Source organism: Manduca sexta, chromosome 14, assembly GCF_014839805.1.
Source record: "Manduca sexta isolate Smith_Timp_Sample1 chromosome 14, JHU_Msex_v1.0, whole genome shotgun sequence".
Classification (NCBI taxonomy): domain Eukaryota; kingdom Metazoa; phylum Arthropoda; class Insecta; order Lepidoptera; family Sphingidae; genus Manduca; species Manduca sexta.
This window is the reverse complement of record NC_051128.1, coordinates 2,296,415-2,319,982: the sequence shown is the minus strand read 5'-3', so window position 1 is coordinate 2,319,982 and position 23,568 is coordinate 2,296,415. Positions and strand designations below refer to the sequence as shown.

The following is a 23,568-nucleotide window of genomic DNA, read 5'->3' as shown; positions in this document are numbered from 1 at the left end:
TTTTGTTTTAATTAATTTATCGACATTACTGATGATATTAAAATAACAGTTCGATGTCAGCGCGCTGGGTGAGATAAATGCATCCTTAATGATAATTAGGATTTGAAATATGAAATCGTTGGTAAATTGGGTTTAGAGATAAATATGTCACGAATTAAATTGTAATCGTAAAATTTTGGATTAGTATACCAATTTTATAAGTGGTATGAGACTGCTAGCCTCCACTGCATGTAAGCAAAGATATAGGTACGCGATTCTAAGATGCCTAACAATTAAACTCAGCGACTCTTTGAACACCGCTTTGTCTTTACCTTGCAACGAAATTAATCAAGGAGTTGGAAGTACAATTGTTTTAAAGTGGTATTGTCAAAAATAAGAAGTGACGGCTTTGCTATTTAGTAATTAGTAAGAAGAGGACTCAGAAAATGTTCTTTCGGTTTACAATCTCGAAAATTCCTTGGAAATTGTAATTTTTATAACAAATTATATTCATGGCCAAAGTAACATGTAATATCAGGTGACCGTCGTTAAAAAGAAGTATATTTTGTAAAACAATCAGCTCCAATTGTCTTTTACTAATCACACTATAAAATTCATAATCATAAATGGCCCACTGTAAATGCAATCATTATTTGTACTACGCCACACGCCAAACGAAAATTTCAAGCAATGTTCAATGAAAAAAGTGCAACCCACGCTCGCCTTTCGATCTTATCCTTCAAACGCACCTCTCTAATTCCAATATCACATGCCTGCACTAGCCTGAATTACGCGATGCATATCGATAAGATTTATTATCGATAATGTAATCGATTTTTTTTGTTACTTCGGTAAGTAATAAAGTTAAATTAAGTGCAGAAAGATTTCACTTGGTCAATTTGTCAATGGAGCAATGTTTAATAATGCTTCAGAATTGTAGTAATATCAAACCAAACAGACATAGAACAAGTACGAACCAATATCATGCTCTAAAGGAAAATATCGAAAGAATCTTACAATATAGATTCGCAATAGCTTCGAACGAAGCTTTCCTCGGGGACAATTTCTGAACAGACTTCGTTAAAACGACTGTATGGTATAGATATTACATCCCGACGTAATATGAAATAATTCTTACGTTGAATATTTTATTTTCCGCAAAATATTCTGAAGACGAAGAGATCGTATCTATTTAGTTTATTCGCAATAAACTGTATATTTATTTTTTGCAAGTCCAGTGTGTTACATTTATGCTTTAAATCAATAATGTTTTCACTTCTATCTACTGATACACGTTTATTCATTCGTAAAATATGTTGCTCTACTCATCTAAAGGTTAAGAAAATAAACCAAATTATAATTTATGATTTAAATTCTTAGACAAAGACACCACAAGCGTCATATTATTTACTAAAGAAAATATCAAATTAAGTCAATCATTGTCAACAATGGAGAAATAAAGGCGAAATCACAGACCGTGGCCAGGGGCGTTCCATCAACATTAATCAAAATTGGATACTGAGTTAGAATAGTCTTTTAACTTGGAAGAGAATTTTAAGAGGAGGAAATGGTACTCAATATTAAAACTGTGAGGTTGTGAACGTTTGGATGTATAGAAATTATTATTAAGCGTAGAACGAGCTGAAGGGAATTAGACTAAATTTGGCACACATGTTCATGTCCTTGATTTACAAAACACATGGGCCACTTTTATCCCGAAAAATATTCAATTATAGATCGGAAAAGGACTTGAAAATGTGCGAAAATGTGAAATAAAGTAGTATGAAACAGACCCCTATTAAAATACGATCAGCTATAATAATAGTGAATATATTCCGCTAATTCCCCTAAATATATATATTAATCCGTCAATAATTTGTAGCCCTTTTTAAACATATTGCGGGCATGGAGGAGTGTGGGATTTGGCGTGATTAAAGTTGATATAGAGTGCAGATTTTTTTTATATTACTACAAATGAGTATATCAAATTCGACGGTAGAATAATAACACTCGATCGCTAGTATTATTAAAATAGCCCATAAATTTAGTAATATAAACTCGTCGACAGAACTGTGAACATAATCTATTTCAGTTCCACGCGTTAGAATTGTTATATTCCAGAAATTGTAAATAATTTATGCGTTGCGACGTTTTTATATTTCATTTGTATTTTGTCCACTGGCCAAGACTGTCGCAACTATATTAAATATTAATGCAGGCGAGTTTGTTTTGTTGTTTGAATTGTGGTATATACCGCTTGAAGCAGGCAGAAGTCTAGTTGCTTCCTTAGTCTACGGGCAGGAGACGGTTATAAACATTTAAGGGATACATACAACCCACTGTGTCTCAGAGGCTTTGTGTATCGAAATAGGCTACCGTTTTAGATAGGTTTTGGTTGATAATGTAAAGTTGGTTGTAGGAATGATTTTCAAAATTTACTGAAGACTGTATATGTCGCCGTAGTAATCGAGTGGGCAGTAAGTCAGAAAAGGCGGATCTGCTTTATTACATGGTTTACTACATTATCTTATCATTCTTACTGCTGTTTATTATGCAAGAAAATCCATTTCTATTTTATTTAGATAGTTCAACGTACATTCCAAATCAGTAATAAAAAATCGGCTGACTTTGACTTAATGCCCTCTCGTTTACGGACAGTATGGGTCACCACAGCTTTTGTATTGGCAAGACATACCAAGCACAAAAATTGATTGGATTTTCAAACCATTAAAACCCTTAAACGAGTTAGAATATTCACCAAATCAAACCAGGTGAAGTTGTACATAATATAATAAAAATATCAGTCCTGTATTATATACTTGCCCACTGCTGAGCACGGGCCTCCTCTACTACTGAGAGGGATTAGGCCTTAGTCCACCACGCTGGCCTAGTGCGGATTGGTAGACTTCGCACACCCTCGAAATTCCTATAGAGAACTTCTCAGATGTGCAGGTTTCCTCACGATGTTTTCCTTCACCGTTGTGAAGTTGTATATTCAATTAAAAATAACAATACGGCAAGCGTACCTAGCGTGCTATATTTAAACATTGTAAACATAGTAAGGAAACGCTTCCTGTGCGCTGTTTTATTTTAGTATTACTATTAACAGCTGGCAATAGTCATTTACAGTTGTTATTCGTAATTCAAAATTCTTATTGTTTCCTTGATATTTGTCCTTTTAGTAAACAATTTAAAAGGCCTTGAAATGCCGCGGCACATTAAGTTGGTAAGATCTACTTTCTGTATATAAGAACCAAGATCGCTCGAGTCTGAAATATAAAATGTCAATAACTACCAAAAATATAAATAGGATGATAATAATATAATAAAGCTTTTTTTTACAATTTATAACAGCCGACAAACTGTTTGAGCACACTATCGCGTGATGGTTTTTTTTACAATAGTGTAGGCCCTCTATAAGTGGAGTAGGCTACTTATAAGTACAGTGTCAGCTGCCGAGAGATTATCCCTTGCCAGTCAACTCAATTATTCGGGTCTGTTAGAACCGGGAAAATATATTTTATATTTCGGTATTTGCATGGATTTATAAAATCTTCGTATTTACGATTTTAAACATTTACTACCAAATGTAACACAATTATGATGTCATATCATGGCTCATATCCGTTGCAAAATAAAGGTAAATGCAATTCAAGGCTTAACAAAGGTTGAAACATTCTTTTCAAATACCCGGAAACCGGTAATTTTAACGCTACAGTTGTTAATACCCAACGCTTTTGTTAGCGGCTGCATTTTGATGCGATCGTATCACGGCATATGTTAAATCAAGGAAGCGTGATCGCGGGTACGTACTTGTAATCAAAAAAAATTGTTTCGCGTATTATAAACGCGTAAATATATTTTTACGCTGTACCATTGCCATTAATGGCTATCAAGTAAACAGCCACTGCTGTATTATATCCTTATTTTTATTTGGAAATCTACTTATTTAAAATCCCCAATGATTCTGACAATATTATCTCATCTACCGGAAAATAAAAAAGTGTTTACCGCGATTTTGAAATTGGAATATCATATCCCGTAAAATAAAGTAAACCGTTGTTTCTAATCGGCAAGAAAAAAATTCAATGTGCACATGAAACTAACTTTTAGATATCAAATAACAACTGCATTTGATAGCAATAAATAAATTTAAATCGTAAATAAACCATACGTGCGTGTATAATGGATTTTGATATTTGGCACCAGACGCGCTTGTAGCTAATATTGGCGCGAATTTAGGGAAAATGGCGGTCGAATGTCTTTTCCCTTGATTGTCAGATCATCATTTGTGTATTGATAAGAAAGGAAATAGCGTCAAGGATGGCGTGAATTCCACGCCGAATCATAATTAGGTGGTATTTAATTTACATCTTGCTTTAATTCCTATTTTGTCATGAGATTATGACTGATGATTTATATACAGCCAGGTGAGTTTGAAGTACATAAAAATGCTTATATTTAGTAAGTACACTAAAAAAATATAATTACAAACATAACAAAATCTTGGTGAATTTATAACTCATTCCTGACATATCTCAATTTAAAAACAAGAAACATTGAAAGGGGCATTCACCTTATTCCAAAACAAAAATAACCCATTGAAACACAAATAGTGTATCAATACAAGCTAATAATGTAAAATGTTTTGACAACAGTTTCATTTATACACTGTAAAACTTTATGCCTCATTTTAAATGTTCTATTTGACTGTTGGCAAATGTGTGTGGCATTACTACTACCAATCAACATGATCATTAAAATTGTGGATTAAAAATGTTGAGTGTATAAAGGAAGCTTGGAGATTCAAACTTATGTTAAATTATTTTCAAATGTTTTCCAGGATCATATAAAATGTTCATGGTTAATTTATATGTTGTGTTTCCATATAAACACACATTTCATTTTTTTCAGGAATGTTTAATAAGATGTATTTTTTTTATTTTTCTGAATGCATTATGAAGTAACATTGTATGAGTATAATTAAAATCCGATTAGAATTAATACTGAATAGTGTCAAGGAAAAAATATTATTTCCCACTTTGAAATATGACATACATACAATACAACAATTAAACAGGTGCATGTAGAGATAAGCATTAAAATATTTATAGAGCAACAGGAAAACGACTATCATTGTTATCCCAAACAATACAGGACTAAATTGGCGTCAAATAGGCATCGTAAATGCGCGCATCACGCCGTTGACGGCACATCACACATGGTGCATATACACACTCTAATTGTTGCCATGTGCGACACGCTAGCGCCCGTTATCATCGGCTCACGGACCAAAAAGCTCCATTCGACCAAGGGCGCCTCCTCTTTGTAAACAAATAACGTGTATTTTTAATTTTAACTATAATACACGAGGCAAAGGTCTCAAAATCATACAGTCCACTCACCATATGAAATCCTTGCAGTGCGAACAGAACGTCGGCTGCTTGAAGAACCTCGGCATGAACTTGTGGTCCTTCACCAGGTAAACATTCTTCTTCTTCAGGGCACCCTTGCGGCCTCGCAGCCGCATCGCCTCTCCGCTTTCATCTCACCACCACCCTCATCACAATTATTCTCCTCGTCCGCCATGGCGAAGCGCGGTGGCTTAAACGCCGGTGGATTCGGAAATAATTATTATCTCACAAATTATTCGCAAGACTACGCGACCCGCACCGACAAACCACCGCTCTCAACCGAACGTCATCGCGATTTGTCAATGTACCCCGCTGTCAGTGTCAAAGCCTGCACGCAGTGTTGCAATTTTACTACTGAATCTACCCACGTTCATTTTCTGACGACTTTTTGAGTGAAAAATAAAATAATATTTAATCGCAGTATTTTAAATTATATTATACTTATGCCTATTATTGTTTTGTTTTAAAATTCATATATTAAAATAGTAGTTATGACTCTTTCACGTGTTTAGTACATAATTTCATAAAACAACTGTAAGTAATTTACTTAGCTTTGGGCAAAAATTTATAATCTGGTAGCTTTGCTTTCTCACATGATGTTCAAAACATTGTGTACTTAAGTGCAACTTAAAAAGGGCTTTTAATTATAAATAAAATTTTCTTCCCAGAACTTAATTAATTGACATTGTTTTCTCATCGGATGTAATTATAAGAACTTAAATCAGGAAGCAACATTATTTTCCACTAGTTTATTAATCTATAATATTGATAATACTTGGAACTTAGTACTGATATCAATAATTTGAACGTACCCTGTTTGCGTCGCCATTTTTGACAGCTGTTGACTGTTGGGCGAAAAGTCGTTATTTTTCAAGAGTTGAACGGTCGCAAAAACTTTGTTTTCGTATTTGATATTATTGGAAATGTGGATATTGTTGGAATTATAAATAGTTTGCATTATATTCGGAAATTAAGGCCGTTAGTGCTACAAAATGAGTTCAGCAAACTCAGATTCAGGGCCAAGCATCACTCTCTCGCTGGTGGCACAATTCGATGATTTGAACCGCTTGAATAATGTGCTAAACGATGGAGCGGTAGAAGAATGTGAGTACCTCTGTTGTTTTTATATAAATACCAATCCGAAGCTGTGAAATACATCGCATAAGCAATAGTCATTTTGCTAAAAATATCTGTGGGTAGATGACAGACCCGTCCGTTCTAGTGGCATACCCAAGCATTCCACTAAAGGCAAAAAAATCAATATGTATAAATTCAAATGTTTTATAACATACGAGATCAACTAATTGAGATATGTTGGATAAAATATAAAAACTATTATTGACAAACATGCTTTTACAACATAATACAGTCACCACACATAGTTATACACTTATTACCCAACACCTTTCAAATCTCTCAACTGATATCCATTTGTGACCCTCTAGGTCATCTACAAAACCACAATATCGCTCTGGTGTTGTAGCCATTTATATAGTAATCAGTGAAGTTTGTTTGAATATGCTAATCACAGGAACTACTAAGCTGACTTTTTTTTCACTAATTGAAAGCTGCATTACTCCTACAATAGCCCATAGGCTATTTATAATCTCGAGAAATATTTATTCTGCATAACCTGTTTCATGGTGTTGAAGCCGCTAGCAGAAGCAAGCCTTACTATAATACCCTTATTTTATTATTATTAACACTTATTTTGAACAATAGCAGTTATTAATACTATTTTTGGCTATCTAAAATGTTTATTATTTGCAGGTTTCCTGGCATTTTTAAAACAAATAGAATGGCTGCAAAGCCAGAGGGCGTCGGCTGAGGCAGAAGCAGCTCGGCTCCAAGCTGAGCTGGACGAGGCACATCAAACCATAACCAAGTCAGAGACAAAATTTGCTCATGTCAGGAAACTACTAGACAGTGAGAAGAGAGAACGAAATATTATAATGAAGAAATATAATGAATTGGTGAGCAGATTTTTATATTAAGATGGTTTATTGAGCAAATATTACTAATAGAGACTTCCACTGCAAAATAAACAGTATAAAACTATGAGATCCTTACTTATATTTCCAGGGGTAGCTGAACTAGGCAAAGCCTCTGTCTTATGCTATTAGAATTATAACTTTTACTTCAGCTTCCTAAAAGACTATTGATTTTACAAAATATTTGTACCATATTTCAGAAGGCACAACTAAATATCCACTTTCTTATTAGTATTGCTTAGTATTCTATTCCATTGAATGACTTATGACAATGAGTTATTTTGACCAAGGTATTGTTGGGTTGTCAAGAAAATAATATAATAAAACATTTGTCTATTTGAATAATAACACTTTTGTCAGAGATATAAAAATTACTGTTATGAAGCTAACAAATTGTAGGCTTCTGCCAAGTCTTTCTTTTACTTTCATTACTAATAATATAACCATAATTAACAGAGCAAACTGCTAGACATGGCTCGCGACCTGCTCTTTAATGATAACAGAGCCAAGCTGAATGATGAGACGCTACAGAAGCTGGCATTCTTAAATGGCACCGCTCAACAGGACCACAATGCCAAGCTCACTGGCGTGCCAGAACTCAATTCCACAGGTAAGTTATACCTTAATTTAGAGAATAGATTGTGTCTATTTGAACTTTGATGTTATTCCCCTTCTATGAGATTAGTTAGGTACTACTAAAATATCTTTCGACTATCGATACTGCATAGGTACTGATTTTGCTTTGAATGATATTGTAGCTAGTGTAATTATGAGGCAATATAGAGCTTAACGTCAAAGTCTCAGGTTGATGAGCATAGTGGAATGTTATATGGTGTTTTGTAATTTTGTTTGAGTGATGCTACTACTTTTCGTACATAGTAGTGACCCTTATCATCGGCGTCTGGCTTGCTCTCAATAATGACCATATAAAATTACACATTAATTGTGTAACAAAATATTAACAATATTGTATCCTGCAGGTACGCTGCTGTCAGAGATGTCGTACTCCCGTTCAGAGGACGACTTGGACCTGTCGCTGGCGTCGACGCGTCGCTCGTGGGTGCAGCGCGGCGCGTGGAACGCTCGCGAGAACGTGCCCGCGTCCAAGAAGCGACGCTCGTCAAACTCCTCCGCTACTAAGGTATACTAACACATTACGCTATTGTTGTAAGGTGACTGCAATTAACACTACTGGTCAGTTTCAAGAGCAAGAGCAAAAAACAATATAGTTTATTGTTTATTTAATAAGGTACACTTAGAGCATACATGTTCTTAATTCTAGAAAACTTTATTCAATTAAATAATTGGCTGATATGCATACCACTTAAGGGTAAACACAATATTTACAAAGTTATAAGTATAATAAAACTAACAAACAAAAATATAACTTATGTAAATAAATCAGTATCATATATAAAAATTATAATAATAGTTATGATGGATACAACTCGCATTGAGCTACCAGATTCGATTTGAAGTTCCAGCACTGGCTAGGCAATACGCTCAAAATAAAAACAATTAAATTATTCTATTGACAGAAAACCTACAATATTTTTGTGTCTCATAGATACATACATGAATACCACACCTAGAAGTAGACATTTATTATGATTTCTTACTTTCCACAATGTCCACATATACATCATCATACATTTCCGTCGATTTAGGGTATTCTTGATTCACCCTTTCTTTAAGATATTCCTTATATTGCTAATATGTTGTGCATGGTACCAGACAGTGGAGCTGCAGGGTGGCAAGGTGCTGGCCACCGCCACCACGACGCTGACGCTGGAGCGCGCGCCCACCACGCATGACCTCAAGCCGCCACAGAACTTCGTGAGTACTATCACCATAACGTTTCAATCAGTCTTGCCAAGTTGAGTTATAAATTTTATACTGTTTAAGTTCTAGCACTATTGAAGTCAAAATTTGCAAATATACAAAAGACTAAATATTCTTTTCATTTGTGATAAACAGCTGTTAAAAATTAAGTTCATTCAATATTAGAATAAATAGATTTTCCATTGGTTTCAATTCTCAATGTTTCATTGGTTAAAAAAGATTTTTTTCCATCCCCTATTAAAGGATGTTGCATAGGTATAAAACTTATTTGACCTAAAATGTAACTTACTGGTAGAAATGAAGTGAAGATATTTTATAACGCAACTATTCAAGGTGTAATGCACTCCGGACGAAACTTTGCGTATTTACTTGTTTAGATCATGCGATCCATGAAGCGGATGGGTTGTCACGCTCCTCGAGCTGCTCACGCAGTTCTCGCCGGCAGTGATCCGCTGCAACCCTTTCACGGATGGAAATGCATACGACTTCTCTCATGTGTCTCCCTCACTCCCGTCGGGCCGCTTCGATATATATTTCTTGCTTAATTGTTTGTAACCATAAATATATTATGTATGCTGATGTATGTTCTATGCTACCAATAAAGCACTTGAATATATATTACTTATGTGTATATGTAAATAAAGCTATATTTATGAACAACATAGAAGATAGCTCTGCTTAGCTGTAGTTAAGATTTTCCCGCCATCTCGCCCACTACTACAAAACCCAGCGTTGAAGCTCGGCGAGTGTCAGGGAACACTGATTTGTCTTTACATCGCAATGAAATAGAAAGATAGGGAGGAGTTAAAGTTGCTTAGCTGTAGTAATATGATTTTAATATTTTGTTACAGCAACCCATATCGGAGAGCAGTGACGAGGGTCCGCCGCCACGTAAGTCGTCGGCGCGTATGTCGGGCAACATGCAGCCCACGGTCAAGCAGGAGCCCTGCACGCCCAGTGCACCGCCGCGCTCCGGTTAGTATTAGAAAACTAGACCTATTTCTGTCATAGGAATAAAAGCTAGTGGGGCATGTCTTCGTAAAATTAGCTATACACGAATAACAGAGGGGGCGAAGCTCTTTTATGTGGCATTATACTGTGTTCCTCACCCTAAAGCTGGTGTTTGACGTAATGCCAAACATAATAACAGTGCTGACATAATGGTTCGAAAAGGAATAGATATTTAACTGATACCCTGCTGTGTTCTAATATAGTTGAAATCTACCACGTGGTCAACACACCACATTCCTATCCGCAATAACAGTGGCAGCCTCTTTCAATGAAAATACGTGAATTTTTAGGGAGCCTTTTATTTCATTACCGTAGTAGGATAATTGATTTTTTTTTTCGTTATGTTGCTTGCAAACGCGTTGCCCCGTTCGCCATTCTGTCACTGCCCATTAGTGTGTGTAATGTAAAATTGTTGTAGATATAGAGTCTGCGTCGGACAGCCCGGCGGGTGTGGCGAGTGGTGTGAAGCGCGCGGCGTCGGTGATCTCGGCGGCGTACGGCTCGCCGCGGAACCGTCTGCGGCAGCACTGCTTCGTCGCCAAGAACTTCTACAAGCGCGAGACCTGCGGACCCTGCGGGAACACGTCAGTCGCACCTTATTTACTGCTTTTTTTTTTAATATTAAGCTGCATCTATTTTAAGCATCACTATGATTCATAGCTTATTTTGTAAGCTAATATTTTGCTGGGTCTAATATAGTAGACAAATATAATACAGGGAGTGGAAAAAAATATTAAAATATGCTCTACATGGAGACAAAATTACGTGTGGTCCGTAAATATAAAAAATTATAAGTTGCCCCTTATTTGAAACAGTGCCAAACTATACAGCAATCAGCATGGTACGTTTTTAAAGTCATTTTAGTAATGCGTTGTTTCCATTCCAGTATAAAGTTCGCGAAGTCTGGCCTGAAGTGCGAGAACTGTCGCGCGCAGACGCACCCCGAGTGCCGCGCGCTGCTGCCGCTGCCGTGCGTGCCGCCCGCGCCCGCGCGCCGGCACAACAACCAGGTGGGCCGGCAAACTCACTGCTACTGGCAATATACGATGACTCAGTCAATGTCAAAATAAAAATCATTACATTAGAACAATTGATTTCTTTTTTCATGAACATAAAAATGTATTCAGTATGATTATAAATATACCACTTTTTGAAAATTAAGGCTACTTTGAAAGCAGGCGAGATTCACTTGACAAATACCGTAAAGATTGGCTTTAGCAAGCTTCGGATAGATGCAGCAAGACGGAAATAGCTGGCATAAAGATAGGCTACCTTTGCTCCAGGTGGGGTCTATAGCGGACTACGCGCCGAGCACTCCGCCGATGGTGCCGGCGCTGCTGGTGCACTGCGTCAACGAGGTGGAGAAGCGGGGCCTCAGCGAGAGGGGCATCTACCGCATCAGCGCCACTGAGAAGGAGGTCAAGAGGTTGAAGGTAATTTTTTATGACCATACTATAACAATCTATATAATGGTAATATGTTTCAATCTTCCTATGTCGTATATTAAATTATATAAGGTAAATGCATATCGTTTCTTTAAATATATACCTATTTTTCAGCATTTTGACAATCACTTATTATATCTAACGTGAATCCTTGACAATTGACAGTTGCGCAAGCGCAACCCAGTCTACAATCATTCATATTTATCATTCCAGGAACGTTTCCTAAGCGGTTGCGGCTCGCCGTCACTAACCCATGAGGATATCCACGCGATATGCGGCTGCATCAAGGACTTCCTGCGCGGTCTACAGGAGCCGCTGGTGACTCACGCTCTGTGGTCGGACTTCATGGCGCTGGCGAGCGTCAGGGAACAAAGCGACGCCGCGGCCGCCGCGCTCCACGCGGTGTCGCAGCTGCCGCAACCCAACAGGGACACACTCGCCTTCCTCGTGCTGCATCTACAGAAGTAATTACGTTCTTATAATCAATAGCGGGTTTAGTTAATTAGTTAGTAGTCAAGTAAAGTAAAGTGTTATTACACTGGAGGAGTTCGTCTTACTGTGAATTCATTTACAATTCGCCAGTGTGATAAGAGTTTTAACTTTATCTGACCATGCATGAAATAATCCGGCCTTAGGACTAACGAGACAACTGTCCAGGCCTTCGCGCTTGCAACGGCACATCGCAGGTCTCAGGACATTGGGTTTTCTGCAAGTAATGTTACCATAACCAGTTTCAACACGAAATTTCGAATTGTACCATAAAGCTGCAACAAGCCCATCTTTTATAACATGGAATACAACATAGCTGAAAAAATATTTGATACACCTTCTGCCTATCCCGAAAAGAAAAAGAAGAGGTGATTATAAGATCTTAAAACTTTATTTTTACATAGATTTTTTTCTAACCTTTCAGAGTAGCCGAAAGCCCCGAGTGTGACATGCCAATTCTCAACGTGGCTAAAGTGTTTGGCCCTACAATAATAAGCTTTGGCATTATGGATCAAACGCCAGAGATGTACGCAGCCACTACACAGATGATCCAAGTACGTTAATCATGTACTATTTTACGTACAAACAATATTTATCCCGCTCGAAGGACCAAAATACATTATTCCAAAGGTTTAATGATATTCATGTAAAGTATGTACTATTCTTTATAGTATTCCTATAGAATCACATAAAACCTACAATATATAAATAAAAAGAATCTAATGACTTCGTAATATTTTTTCCTTTCCATTGTGGTATTAACCCATTTATTGTTGTCACGGGAATATAACATTATTATTTTTTACATAATAAGGTTATTTTTCCGTGACACGTGTAATGTCATGTAGCTGTCATGTTAGCCGGCTAACATTCCGATGGTAAATGGGTTAAGGCCCGTATTCACAAACGTTACTTGATAGTTCATAGCAATAATGAGATAATAAATCTGTTTCCCAATTCTTTTGGCACGCAGCCTTCGCTATGTAGGTATAGGGATGCTGTGATTGGCTAATATTGTGATAAAACTTGGCTGTCAGATATACAAAGCCGAAGAAAACTGAAATGGCAGGCCTAATGCGTTTGTGTGCACTGGTTCTCATATTGTTTGAGAATATGGGTGTAAAGTCCACTCTCATTATTATACTCATTTCCACCAGGCGATGCAGCTGCTGCTCCAATTACCGAGCGACTATTGGTCGCAGTGGGCGTGTCCCAACGCGGAGCTCGGCTCCCCGCACGGCGGCACCATGACCAAGTCCAGGGGATTCTTCTTTTCACCGGCGGACACTGGGTGAGTTATTCTGTAGATAAATATTATACTCATAAATTCTGAACTGCCCTAACCCTACTTTTATGTGACAAGCTTGGTGGTTAACCTCTCCGGGGCATCGAATTTTGTGAAAATACATAGGGTTTTTTGTTGCTGGTAGGATATATATTTTGTATAGGCCCGGATATCGACCACCCTACACATGGTGTCAAAACCCGCACCAGTGGCTCACGTAAGGATCGCGTTTCGGGATCAGCTTGTGTATATCCGGTTCCAACAGGCCGGCATAATTGTGTTAACTGCCAAGGGGTAATTATGTATCATCAGTCGATATTCTGTTGAAACCTAGTCCACTTACATTAGGTGCAGTGGTTTCACTGCCCTTCACGTATAAAAAAAATACCTGGAACCTGGTGTCACACCTATGAGCAGGGTCTATTAGTCCAAGAAGACATGTTTAATTAAAAATTATTTGTTTATTACAGTGTTACGCGGAAGAAGAAACACTATTTCCAGTATCAGAAATAGTTAATTTAGTTCGTTTCACACTCAACATTTATGTTAACCAGTTTTTGTACATTGCTAGTTATTTAATTATTTATCTTTAAGCATGGAAATAGTTATGTTTCCAAATATTTTTGACTAACCTGTGTTATTTAATTTTATATATTATCCATATTAGTGGTTAGGAAATCGTACTATCCGAAATAAATAATAATAAAATAAAAATCTATTATCATCTTTTCGTTGTTTGGTCAGGGCCGCATTTAGCGATAACTTTTGGGGTCTTGACCCCCCGTAAAATTTTAAGCGCGAAAATTATAAAAAATTCGAACTAAAATTTTTTGCGAGTGTAATATTTAATTTGTACGAGTTAGTAAGTCACAAAGATAGAGTTATAGTTTGTTAAATAAATTTTCGTAAATCATTAATAATTGTCTTGTTTTAAGTTTGTAGCTATGATTTTTTTGTTCAGTATTTGCGTTTATTCGCATATTTATAATATCAGTCTTTAAAAAAAAGTTACACAATATACTAAATATTGAAAACTTGTAAAATACATCACAAATTGAAAATATTAAGTAAATTAATTAGTTTTAAAGTCTTCTTGCTAGTACTTTACTTCACATTTTCATCTCAACAAAATGCACTTTACATCCTAAAATAGTTGATATATTGTTTTTTGGTCGTAACATATTGTACTTAATTACTTTATGACATACTTAATGTTAGTTGTAAGTTGTTTTTTTTTTCTTACTTTACATGTTTGTCTTTTGGGTTTAATTTTTTGGTGATAATTATTTAACAGTAGGCAATTGCCTACTGGTCAATGCTGGTATATGCCTTTGTATTTCCCATGATATGATGGCGACAATTTACCATAATGAAAATCAGGCTGCTAGTGCCTTCGTTGATAACAAAAAATAAGTAGTTATATATTTTGTAGAAAAATATTTAATATAATCATCAACTCAAAAGATAAATTGTTTTTTTTAGTTAATTATTTAGTTCAGTTATTATATTAGTATATGTTTCCGTTATAGTGACGTCACACCACCGCCTACGATGACTGTCTGTCTGTACAAAGGCATCTATTTGTTTTTTTTTTTCTTATAAGACATTAACATATATGTAGATTTTACAGTTAGAGAATGAAGTAATATTCAATGGAGTAGAAGTTATAGATATTTGATCATCCTACTTTGCGTTGAATTTTGAAACATCCTATATAAGTACAGTTAGTTTGTATTCCCATGTAAATGCTTTAAAATAACCAGTAATATAATAAATAGCGCCTCTCATTTATTCCTTAGTTTAAAGTTGTATATTATCCTTAATAAGTTGTATTATTATATCGATAACTGACAATGTTTCTGTATTTTTTTTTGTCGAACAAAAATTAAGATGTAACTTCTATGATATACGACCACATTCCCCATCGTCTTTATGATATTCATAGAAAAAGTATAGAAAAAAATCCTTTTAATAAATAGGATCTCTAAACAATAATTACTTGAAATATAAATGAGAAAAACACAACTATTCAATCTCTTAAATTAACTTATCCAGTGTTAATCTATAAGTCTTGTTTACTATATAAACACGCAGCTAGTATTTAACTGTGGTCCTTATCTAAAAAAAAATATATATTTGGCTCAAAAGGCGTATATAAACTACCGTGTAATATATTTCATTAGTTTATCAGTTATTATTTTTCTATTCATCTCTTCTATATATATTTTGTAAATTGTATTATATGCCATTACAAAGTATAATATATTCATAGACTACTTCATAATTATAGTTTTTGTGTTATCGTTAGAATAAACGTATACGCTCGCTTTTATAAGAATGTGTCTAGATTAGCGAGCGCATTATTTTAAGCGACAAGACGCTTACATTATCCCTTTGTGTATCTGCATCACGCTATTACTGTTTCGAAATTGTAGGACATTGTAGGTAGCTAGTAAAGTCTCATCCTCTTATTCATAGATGTTATTTCTCTGAAGACTGATCATTGCTGTGATAACAAATGTTTCTCAGTGCTGACGGCATGGCAGCCTTCGCAGTGCGTACACCTATGTGTACGGCCCTATGGGCGTTGTGATTGGCTAATATTGAGATACAACTTGAATCCAGTTAGCTGTCAGATAAACAAAGCTGAACAAACAGCAAGCTGTCAGATAAACAAAGCTGAACAAACAGCAAGCTGTCAGATAAACAAAGCTGAGAAACAGACTTGATATCACAGCAATGCTCCGTCCTTAGATAATTAACGTCTATGAATAAGGGTGTCTGAATATAAAGCACAATGCTATGCAGTACTAAATGAAAAAAGTCGTGGATCACATTGTTACTGCTTATGGATGGGTTTAAAAGCTTATTAAGCATACCACCTGTTCGTCTGATGATTTCATTGTATAAAAATAGGGTTTATTATTCCTTGCACTCGCCAATCTTGACACTGTCTTAGCTTTTAATATCTAATAAAATATGTAATGCTCTCGGGTGTAGTTAGTATTTCTTAACAGGAACACTAAGTTTCTGCAAATTAAATGTATTCCACATCACATTCAACCTAGTCATTGACTAGTATTAAGTTTACTCTTTATTTGCAGATTTAGAAATAATCGGGGGATTATGCGATTGAAGCATTATATACTTTGTTAGGAGTGTGAGTTATTATTTAAAATGTTAAAATGTATTTTGTTTGGGCGTCATGACCCCCCATTATTTGCTAGAATCCGCACCTGTTCCTTCGTCTATAAAATTGGTAACATTTGACTGTAAAAATACAAATAAAATCTTTCAGACTAAGTTGTGTTTTATTTCAAATCGATTTTCTGGACTACTTAGCAGGTTGATCATTTTTAATAGGCTGGTAAAATATGAGTGGGTGTTGAGAAGCGCAACATCTTTCGTTGGCCGGCATTATATTTGGGCAACAGTACTTACTTTCAGATTTCTTCGTCTTGATTATAGCCGATTGTCCCTTGTTTGGTCGAGCTGTCAAACATAGACATGCCAGTCGAAGGGCTGCCGGCAGGCGCCAGTGAAAATTCATTATAAATTAAAAAAATATATTTTTTTTATATAATACACTTTTCTATTGTGTTGATCGTTAAATTAATGAAATAAAAACAAGACATTTATTTCACAAAGTCTTTATTAAATCATAAATAATAAAAGAAATTGAGCAAAACCATAAAGCGAAAAAATTCTACGAAAATGACATTCTTATTATGGCTCTTGTACACTGGAGCATTTTTACACTGGGACATATATTTCGGATTAAACTATAAATAAATAAAACAGTCCTGACACAATGTGTTGTATCAGGAACTACGAGGAACTCTGGCACAAAACCTAAACCCAAATATAGTTATAGCCCACAAACTTTTCAGCAGGATACTTATCCTCGATTTCTTTTCAAAGTTGACAACCACGGCTGTCAAATAGGAACTTATTTTCAGTATTGAAATATAATTCAAACCATAAAAGAAACTAATCCGCGCCAGAATTTAAATTAAATTTGTAATATAACATGCGTCTGATTTTTTAAGCCCCAGATAATTTTGATCCAAATAATAACTGACACTTTTCCTACAAGAAACTGTTAAAATTACAAAGTTAGTCCGCGGCGATAAAAATTATCCGTCGAATAAAAAATCAGACATTCAAAAACACACTAGATAAAACTTAAAACATACAATGACACACGTATTCTATAAAATATCCATATAAATATATCGCCTACGTATGGTAACTCGTGATAAAACTACTTTAGTGCCATCACAAAACTTACTGGCTATCAAAAATCTTTGGTTAACATGTGACGTAATCTGTATGGGCTCGCCATACATAAAAATGATTGCCGCGTTAGCAAGTTGGCGTGGCGCATCGATTTTATCTAAAAATCAATTTTTACATTCAGTGCGTCTAGAGACCCGAGCGACGGCTAACGCGTACTCATTATCATTTATCACATAAGTTTAGCAAATAGCAAAAGGTGTCTATTATCAAAAACAATCTATCATTGCTATCAATAAGAGATGTCCCGTACATAATCATTGCGTGCGGGTATTCGCTTCATTAAAACGATTCCAAGATTATCATAGCGTATTCTGAACTTGAGAACATTATCGATTTTGGGGGTGTTTATCGATTACACTCTTAAAAGATTAATAGGTATTTCCTGACTGTGATGAGTTTAATATTATTTTATTTTAAAGAGGTCCAACTTCAAGGTGGCTATTTTTATACCAAAGCCTGATTTCGCTCCGATTACATATCGATTAGAAAAATTATAATAAATCGATTTCGCACTCAAGTTCTATTCGTGAAGACTAGTTTTTAAAATTGCGCTAGACATCAATTTGTGATAAAAGCAGAAAACAGCTTTTCGAAAAACATCCTCGAATCGATAATATCTGAATGCTCCCTAAACATATTATTAACAGTGGAGGTATCCACATAATATTATTTATATGAGATCCAATTTACTTTTATGTCATTAATTCTTTTATTCGATGAATTTGGAGATAAATTTAACACAGTATTTAAATAGTAAATTTTTAAGGTAATGTATCACCATTCGAATAGATAGGGTCTAGGCTCACTGTACAAAATTAAGGAATTTTCTAAATTTCCCAATTTTTAGGGATATCTGTCATAATACCTAAAAAGCAGTACGAGACATTTGACTGAAAATATTCGAATCGAATGAAACTAAATTTAAATAATTATTAAATCCACCACAAATGTTTGACTGCCAAAAGCTTTGTTTTTCATAGTTTTTTAACTATAAAGGAAAAAAATCGATTCATTGCCTAAAAAATCCACTATCTACCTTAAACTAATTTGGTATATTTAGCATGTTTTTACACGATTCGCGAACTCTTACAATAAATTAAATAAGTCTAAAAGCACGTGTTCTATGTAAATGCACTGACCCTGATGACATGATATAGTATTTTATAAATAATAATATATTATGCTCTTTTAACAATAATGGTCGACCGCAAATTATTATTATTATTGTTATTATATTAAATTGTGACCTTGATTTGAAATTATCAACACCACCTAGAAAACATTTAAGAAAGCGTTCGGTATTTTACTGATACTTTAACAACCACCGCGGTCGATATGGTCATCTCTCTCAAACAAACTTCTGACAAAATGGCTATATACAAATTATCTCTATATCTATATAAAAATAGTATGAGAAAAATATAGCAAAAATGAATTTTATTCCGTGATTCAATGAAAAAATGTTGATTTATGATCAACAACTGGCGATACCTTTATAAATATCAAAAGATTTTGTCTTAAATCAGTAGACAATAAAAATCTTCTCTAAGAAACTTTTGTTTACAATTTACGATCGACTTACAAATGGCAAGATTAATAACTCTTACACTAAAACGCTTAAATGCGCAAAATTATAGCATCTTCAGGCAAACCATAACTTCACATTTCGACTTTTTCTTAACATAGTAAAAATATCGACATATTTTGTTATCACTATTCGATAACTGTAAATTAAGGTATTTTTTATCGATATAAAAAACTGTCGTATTTAACTGTTAGGTATTTTCACAATACTGTAATCTGTTCGCATTTAAAACACATGTAACAATGGTAAGTTCTAGTACAAAATTATTTATGTTATAATGTATGGTACGACATAAAGTTATGGCTATCTGTATTTACACAAATAGCATCGACAATTGATTATAATCGATAAAAACAATTATCGATACTTGAATCGACAATCGATATACAATTATTGATAATTAAAATCAATATAATAGCTACATATTACGCAGTATATATTATATTTCTCACTTCATTATTATGCTACGTCTATACTATGACGATTTACAAATATACAAGAATGTTTTCGTTCACATATTTATACAAAATTTCACTGTAATTTTACTGGTCTTTTGAATTTCAGTATTACCAAATTCGATCAAAAACTATTATCAATATTTTTTCTGATACGTATGAGATTTTTTTTAAGTAGGAGACCAATATACTTATTTGAGATTCCGATTATGCTTATTCCTACTTAAATCGATAAAACTTAGAATTGAATCTACAACATCCATACAATAACATTGTTCAAAAGCAAAATTTTGCTAACTGCACAGCTTAGTTTATTGACCGAATTTGGCTATAAATTATAAAATCAAGTCTCAATCACATTTGGAATGTTATTTGCAATACTTTTTGTTACAATGTTTTTAATCCACACTCGACCTGCTGAGAAAACTTAGTGTTGTTTTAAATATTTAATAAAATGCTATTGCATGATATTCTGCAATAATTTATGGAGTATAAGAAACATATTCTTTACAGAAAAAAAAAATTTTTTTTCGGCTTAACCTTGGCTAAACCAACATATCCTGATCTTTATATGAAACGTTTGAACTTATTTTTAAACTCGAATAATAACTACCAAATTCTCTCAGCATTAATCAAGTGCATATTTACTGATGTTCCAACTCTCTGGTGCTATTGCGAAGTATTTTGGGCAGGTCGCCGCTCCCATACCGTATGCCGTAAGGTCGAAGATGGTATATCAAGTAGTCCAGCACGTACATCTGTTCGGGGTTCACGTAGTGGAAAGACACCGCGTGGTCTGAACAGCAGTCGAGACCCTGAGAATTATGATTTTTTTGTAGACGGTACTTAAAGATTGCGTAAATGCTGTTATTGTAGCAGAAAACTCAGACAAGGGATTTTTAGTCTTAGGCGTAAGAATACGGATAACTGTGGATAGAGCTAGTTACGGCACATTTCAATAAACGATTCTGATCTTAATCTTCGATCCGATACCGAAAAAACTTCAATACTGATTGGCCCATTTGTCCACGCGATAGATTGGTAAAAGCGAATGGAATAATTTATTGAAAACGGTAGTAAATCGTTAGAAAGAATTTTATCAACAAGTTATCAATGGAATAATAGCATTTTTTTATTTAATAATAATTATACGCTACAAACATTTTAAAGGTATGGATTGGCTTAAATCTTTACTTAATTAAGTATCCAGACTAAATAGAACACCCTGTATCTACCAATATTTTACAACGTCTTTATCTAACACCCTGTATAATTTTAGACGTTTTAAAAATCCTTACCTCGTCACTAGGATAGTAGATGTAGCTCCAATACCAGAATCCCTTGTCCTTGTTCGGGAACAGATGATCCTGCGGTACGAACGGGAAGAAACGGCCGCGGTGCATCGAGTCGCGCGAATCCATCGCCTTCACACCGATGTTGGCTAGACATTTGCCTGGAAAATATATTTAATGGGTGTCTTTTAATAACATAATATTAATATATTAAAAGGTTTTTTAATAAAACATAGGTTAATGTAGGAGAAGGGCTAAGCTTTAATATTAATTATTAAAAAAAAATACATTCGACTAATCTTGAAAAAAAGGAACATAAATGCATAATATTAATTTTAAAACTAGCTATTAAGGGCGTATTTCACCACTTACAAGTAAATGCTACCCGTGATTTAACGTATATGCAGAATGTTAAAATTTCAACCAGGGCAAAGCAAAATCCTGATAATTTAACACGACTATATACACAAATATACTCATTTAATACTCAGCTGTCCGTGTCTATCGCCCCTAGCGAGGCCCATAAATCAGTTATTTAAATTCATTCGCTAATCTCTAGTTGTTGGCATGTGTGTAGTTACCCATCTCCGCGTCCTCGGCGCCGTGGTCGCTGGCCTTGCAGAGCGTGGGCGCGGGCAGCGCCGCCGTCACGAACCGCTCCAGCGCCGCGCGGCTCAGCACGTACCCCGCGCCGCCGCTCATGTAGCCCTGCGCCGCGCGACACACATACACACCACGCACAACATCGCCTGCTCGACTGTGATTGGTCGAGACGTAACTACTGGACATAATGAGACTTTACATCTCACGTCTCAGAATAGCGTGCGCAGTGGAATACCAAACAATACTTGGTAATTATAAGGTGTTGGATAGTGTTTCTACTGTTTATGGGCGGTCGTATCGCTTACCATTAGACAAAAGGCAAGCTGGGCTCGTCATTCAAAACAATAAAAAAAAAACACCGACACGTGACTCACGCGTTGGTGTCTCGACCAATCACAGGCAGACGGTACGGTCTTTCATGTCGTATATTTGTATACACATCCTAAGCGGATACAGAAGGAAATAACTTGCTATACTTGGTCTACGTTTGTCAATTAAAACTTTAAATCTTAGACGTATATAAAACCTCGGTGCTAAGGAAGAGTAATTGTATTACAGTACGACTGCTATGCTAACGTCTCGGATTTGATTCCTAGATAGGGCAAAGTGATATTAGACGTCCCTAGTCAGTATCAACCAGGAGTCTGCAATTTGTGCCTGATATGGCAACAAACTAACCCCTATCACAAAACAGGACGGAATACAGACGGTGAAAAATGGGTGCACAAGTTGTTCTTCAACCGACCCCTTCGAAGATTAAAGTCGTGAGTGTGTATGTACATATAAAAAAAAATCTTACAATAATTTTTATTCTTGTCTACTATGAAACAAAAACTGCACCTTATGTTCAAGAGTTCTAGAATCAAAATCGACAGTCAATGAATATGTCATCTCACCTGCTGAGTGAAAGGTTTGAACCTGCACCCAAAGTATATGGGGTCGTCGCTGTTGTAGTCAGCCAACATATACCGCAAGTTCTCCACCACCACGTACCTGCCGGCGAAGTTAACAAATAGAATAATGTATGGACAGTGTCAGAGATCGGTAAATTTCGTAATAAATGAAACTCGACTTTTTTGACGTTTGAATAAAGCTGATGTTGCAAAATACACAGGTTGTTCAGTTTTAGTCAAAAGAAACATTTTCGATCTATAGGATGTTTAATTTCGATCTATAGGATGTTTAAAAAAAGGTATCATTTTAAATCACATATAAGTGGTGTATTTTCCAGCTCACTAATAAAAATAACAATCTTTTTCATAATTACAAATATTTTTGCATTGCTATTCAAGATTTAAATTTATTCATAAAACTATCTGTTAAAATTATAATCGAAACTTTTATGTATTCATAATACTCAGTCAAATTATTTGTTTAATACAAGAGCACTTTCTGATTTTTTTAGATTTTTGTAAGTTAAACAATCATCAATATTATTATTATTTAATTATAAGTATTCATGTATTTTGTATTTTGCTATATTTTAAAAATAAACTAAGAAATAATCTTGAAGAGACCCAGGAAAGTAAACAAACAATGACACACATCGACGCCATCTTTAATCGATACAACAAATAAAATCGATACTATCATTCGTAACAATCGACATTCCTTCACGAGTTATTTTGCAAAACAAATACGTTATGAAAACACATTGCCTATAATACCGACTATAACATAAAATGTGAAATAACATTCATATGGAAATAGAAGTATTCAAAGCCGAGGAATTTGTCGACAACCTTCATGCTATATAAAGGGTTGACAGAGTAATTCAAGATGTTCCGAAGTGATTCAATTGGTTTCTTGTAGAATGCGAAACTATTATCTTATTATATTGCATAAATAATATGTTGCTACCTCTTTTCATATATTTAT

The 23,568-nt window shown here is 35.0% G+C and overlaps 3 protein-coding genes across 7 annotated transcripts in view; 1 reads left to right on the top strand and 2 right to left on the bottom strand.

Moving 5' to 3' along the window:
* The window catches only part of LOC115442801 (protein kinase C, brain isozyme), a 205,738-nt gene extending 200,049 nt beyond the window's left edge, over positions 1 to 5,689 (bottom strand). For both annotated transcript variants that reach the window (XM_030167965.2, XM_030167966.2), the window contains exon 1: positions 5,385 to 5,689. In XM_030167965.2, coding sequence (XP_030023825.2) covers positions 5,385 to 5,509 — 125 coding nt within the window. In that variant the 5' untranslated portion in view covers positions 5,510 to 5,689. The remainder of the gene's footprint in view (positions 1 to 5,384) is intronic.
* A 479-nt stretch (positions 5,690 to 6,168) lies between these two features.
* LOC115442814 (rac GTPase-activating protein 1) lies at positions 6,169 to 16,648 on the top strand. The gene is made up of 13 exons (XM_030167985.2): positions 6,169 to 6,497; positions 7,164 to 7,366; positions 7,841 to 7,994; positions 8,365 to 8,525; positions 9,119 to 9,220; positions 10,078 to 10,201; positions 10,656 to 10,821; positions 11,124 to 11,247; positions 11,521 to 11,670; positions 11,896 to 12,146; positions 12,596 to 12,725; positions 13,329 to 13,462; positions 13,927 to 16,648. The coding sequence occupies exons 1-13, from the start codon at positions 6,386 to 6,388 to the stop codon at positions 13,967 to 13,969; spliced, it is 1,854 nt and encodes a 617-aa protein (XP_030023845.2). The 5' UTR covers positions 6,169 to 6,385; the 3' UTR covers positions 13,970 to 16,648.
* Positions 16,649 to 17,090: 442 nt separating this feature from the next.
* Positions 17,091 to 23,568, bottom strand: part of LOC115442799 (glycoprotein-N-acetylgalactosamine 3-beta-galactosyltransferase 1) — a 29,683-nt gene continuing 23,205 nt past the window's right edge. For all 4 annotated transcript variants that reach the window (XM_030167962.2, XM_030167963.2, XM_030167964.2 and 1 more), the window contains 4 exons: positions 22,587 to 22,683; positions 21,669 to 21,795; positions 21,094 to 21,248; positions 17,091 to 20,610 (listed from right to left, as the gene is read on the bottom strand). In XM_030167962.2, the coding sequence (XP_030023822.2) occupies positions 20,440 to 20,610; positions 21,094 to 21,248; positions 21,669 to 21,795; positions 22,587 to 22,683 (550 nt within the window). In that variant the 3' untranslated portion in view covers positions 17,091 to 20,439. The remainder of the gene's footprint in view (positions 20,611 to 21,093; positions 21,249 to 21,668; positions 21,796 to 22,586; positions 22,684 to 23,568) is intronic.

What these genes read in the sequence shown, in the direction of transcription:
- LOC115442814 (XM_030167985.2), top strand. Translation starts at nt 6,386, where the DNA reads ATGAGTTCAGCAAACTCAGATTCAGGGCCAAGCATCACTCTCTCGCTG. An exon ending in TGAAGAAATATAATGAATTG is followed by an intron (nt 7,367 to 7,840) that starts GTGAGCAGATTT and finishes CATAATTAACAG; the next exon opens with AGCAAACTGCTAGACATGGC. An exon ending in AGGAGGTCAAGAGGTTGAAG is followed by an intron (nt 11,671 to 11,895) that starts GTAATTTTTTAT and finishes TTATCATTCCAG; the next exon opens with GAACGTTTCCTAAGCGGTTG.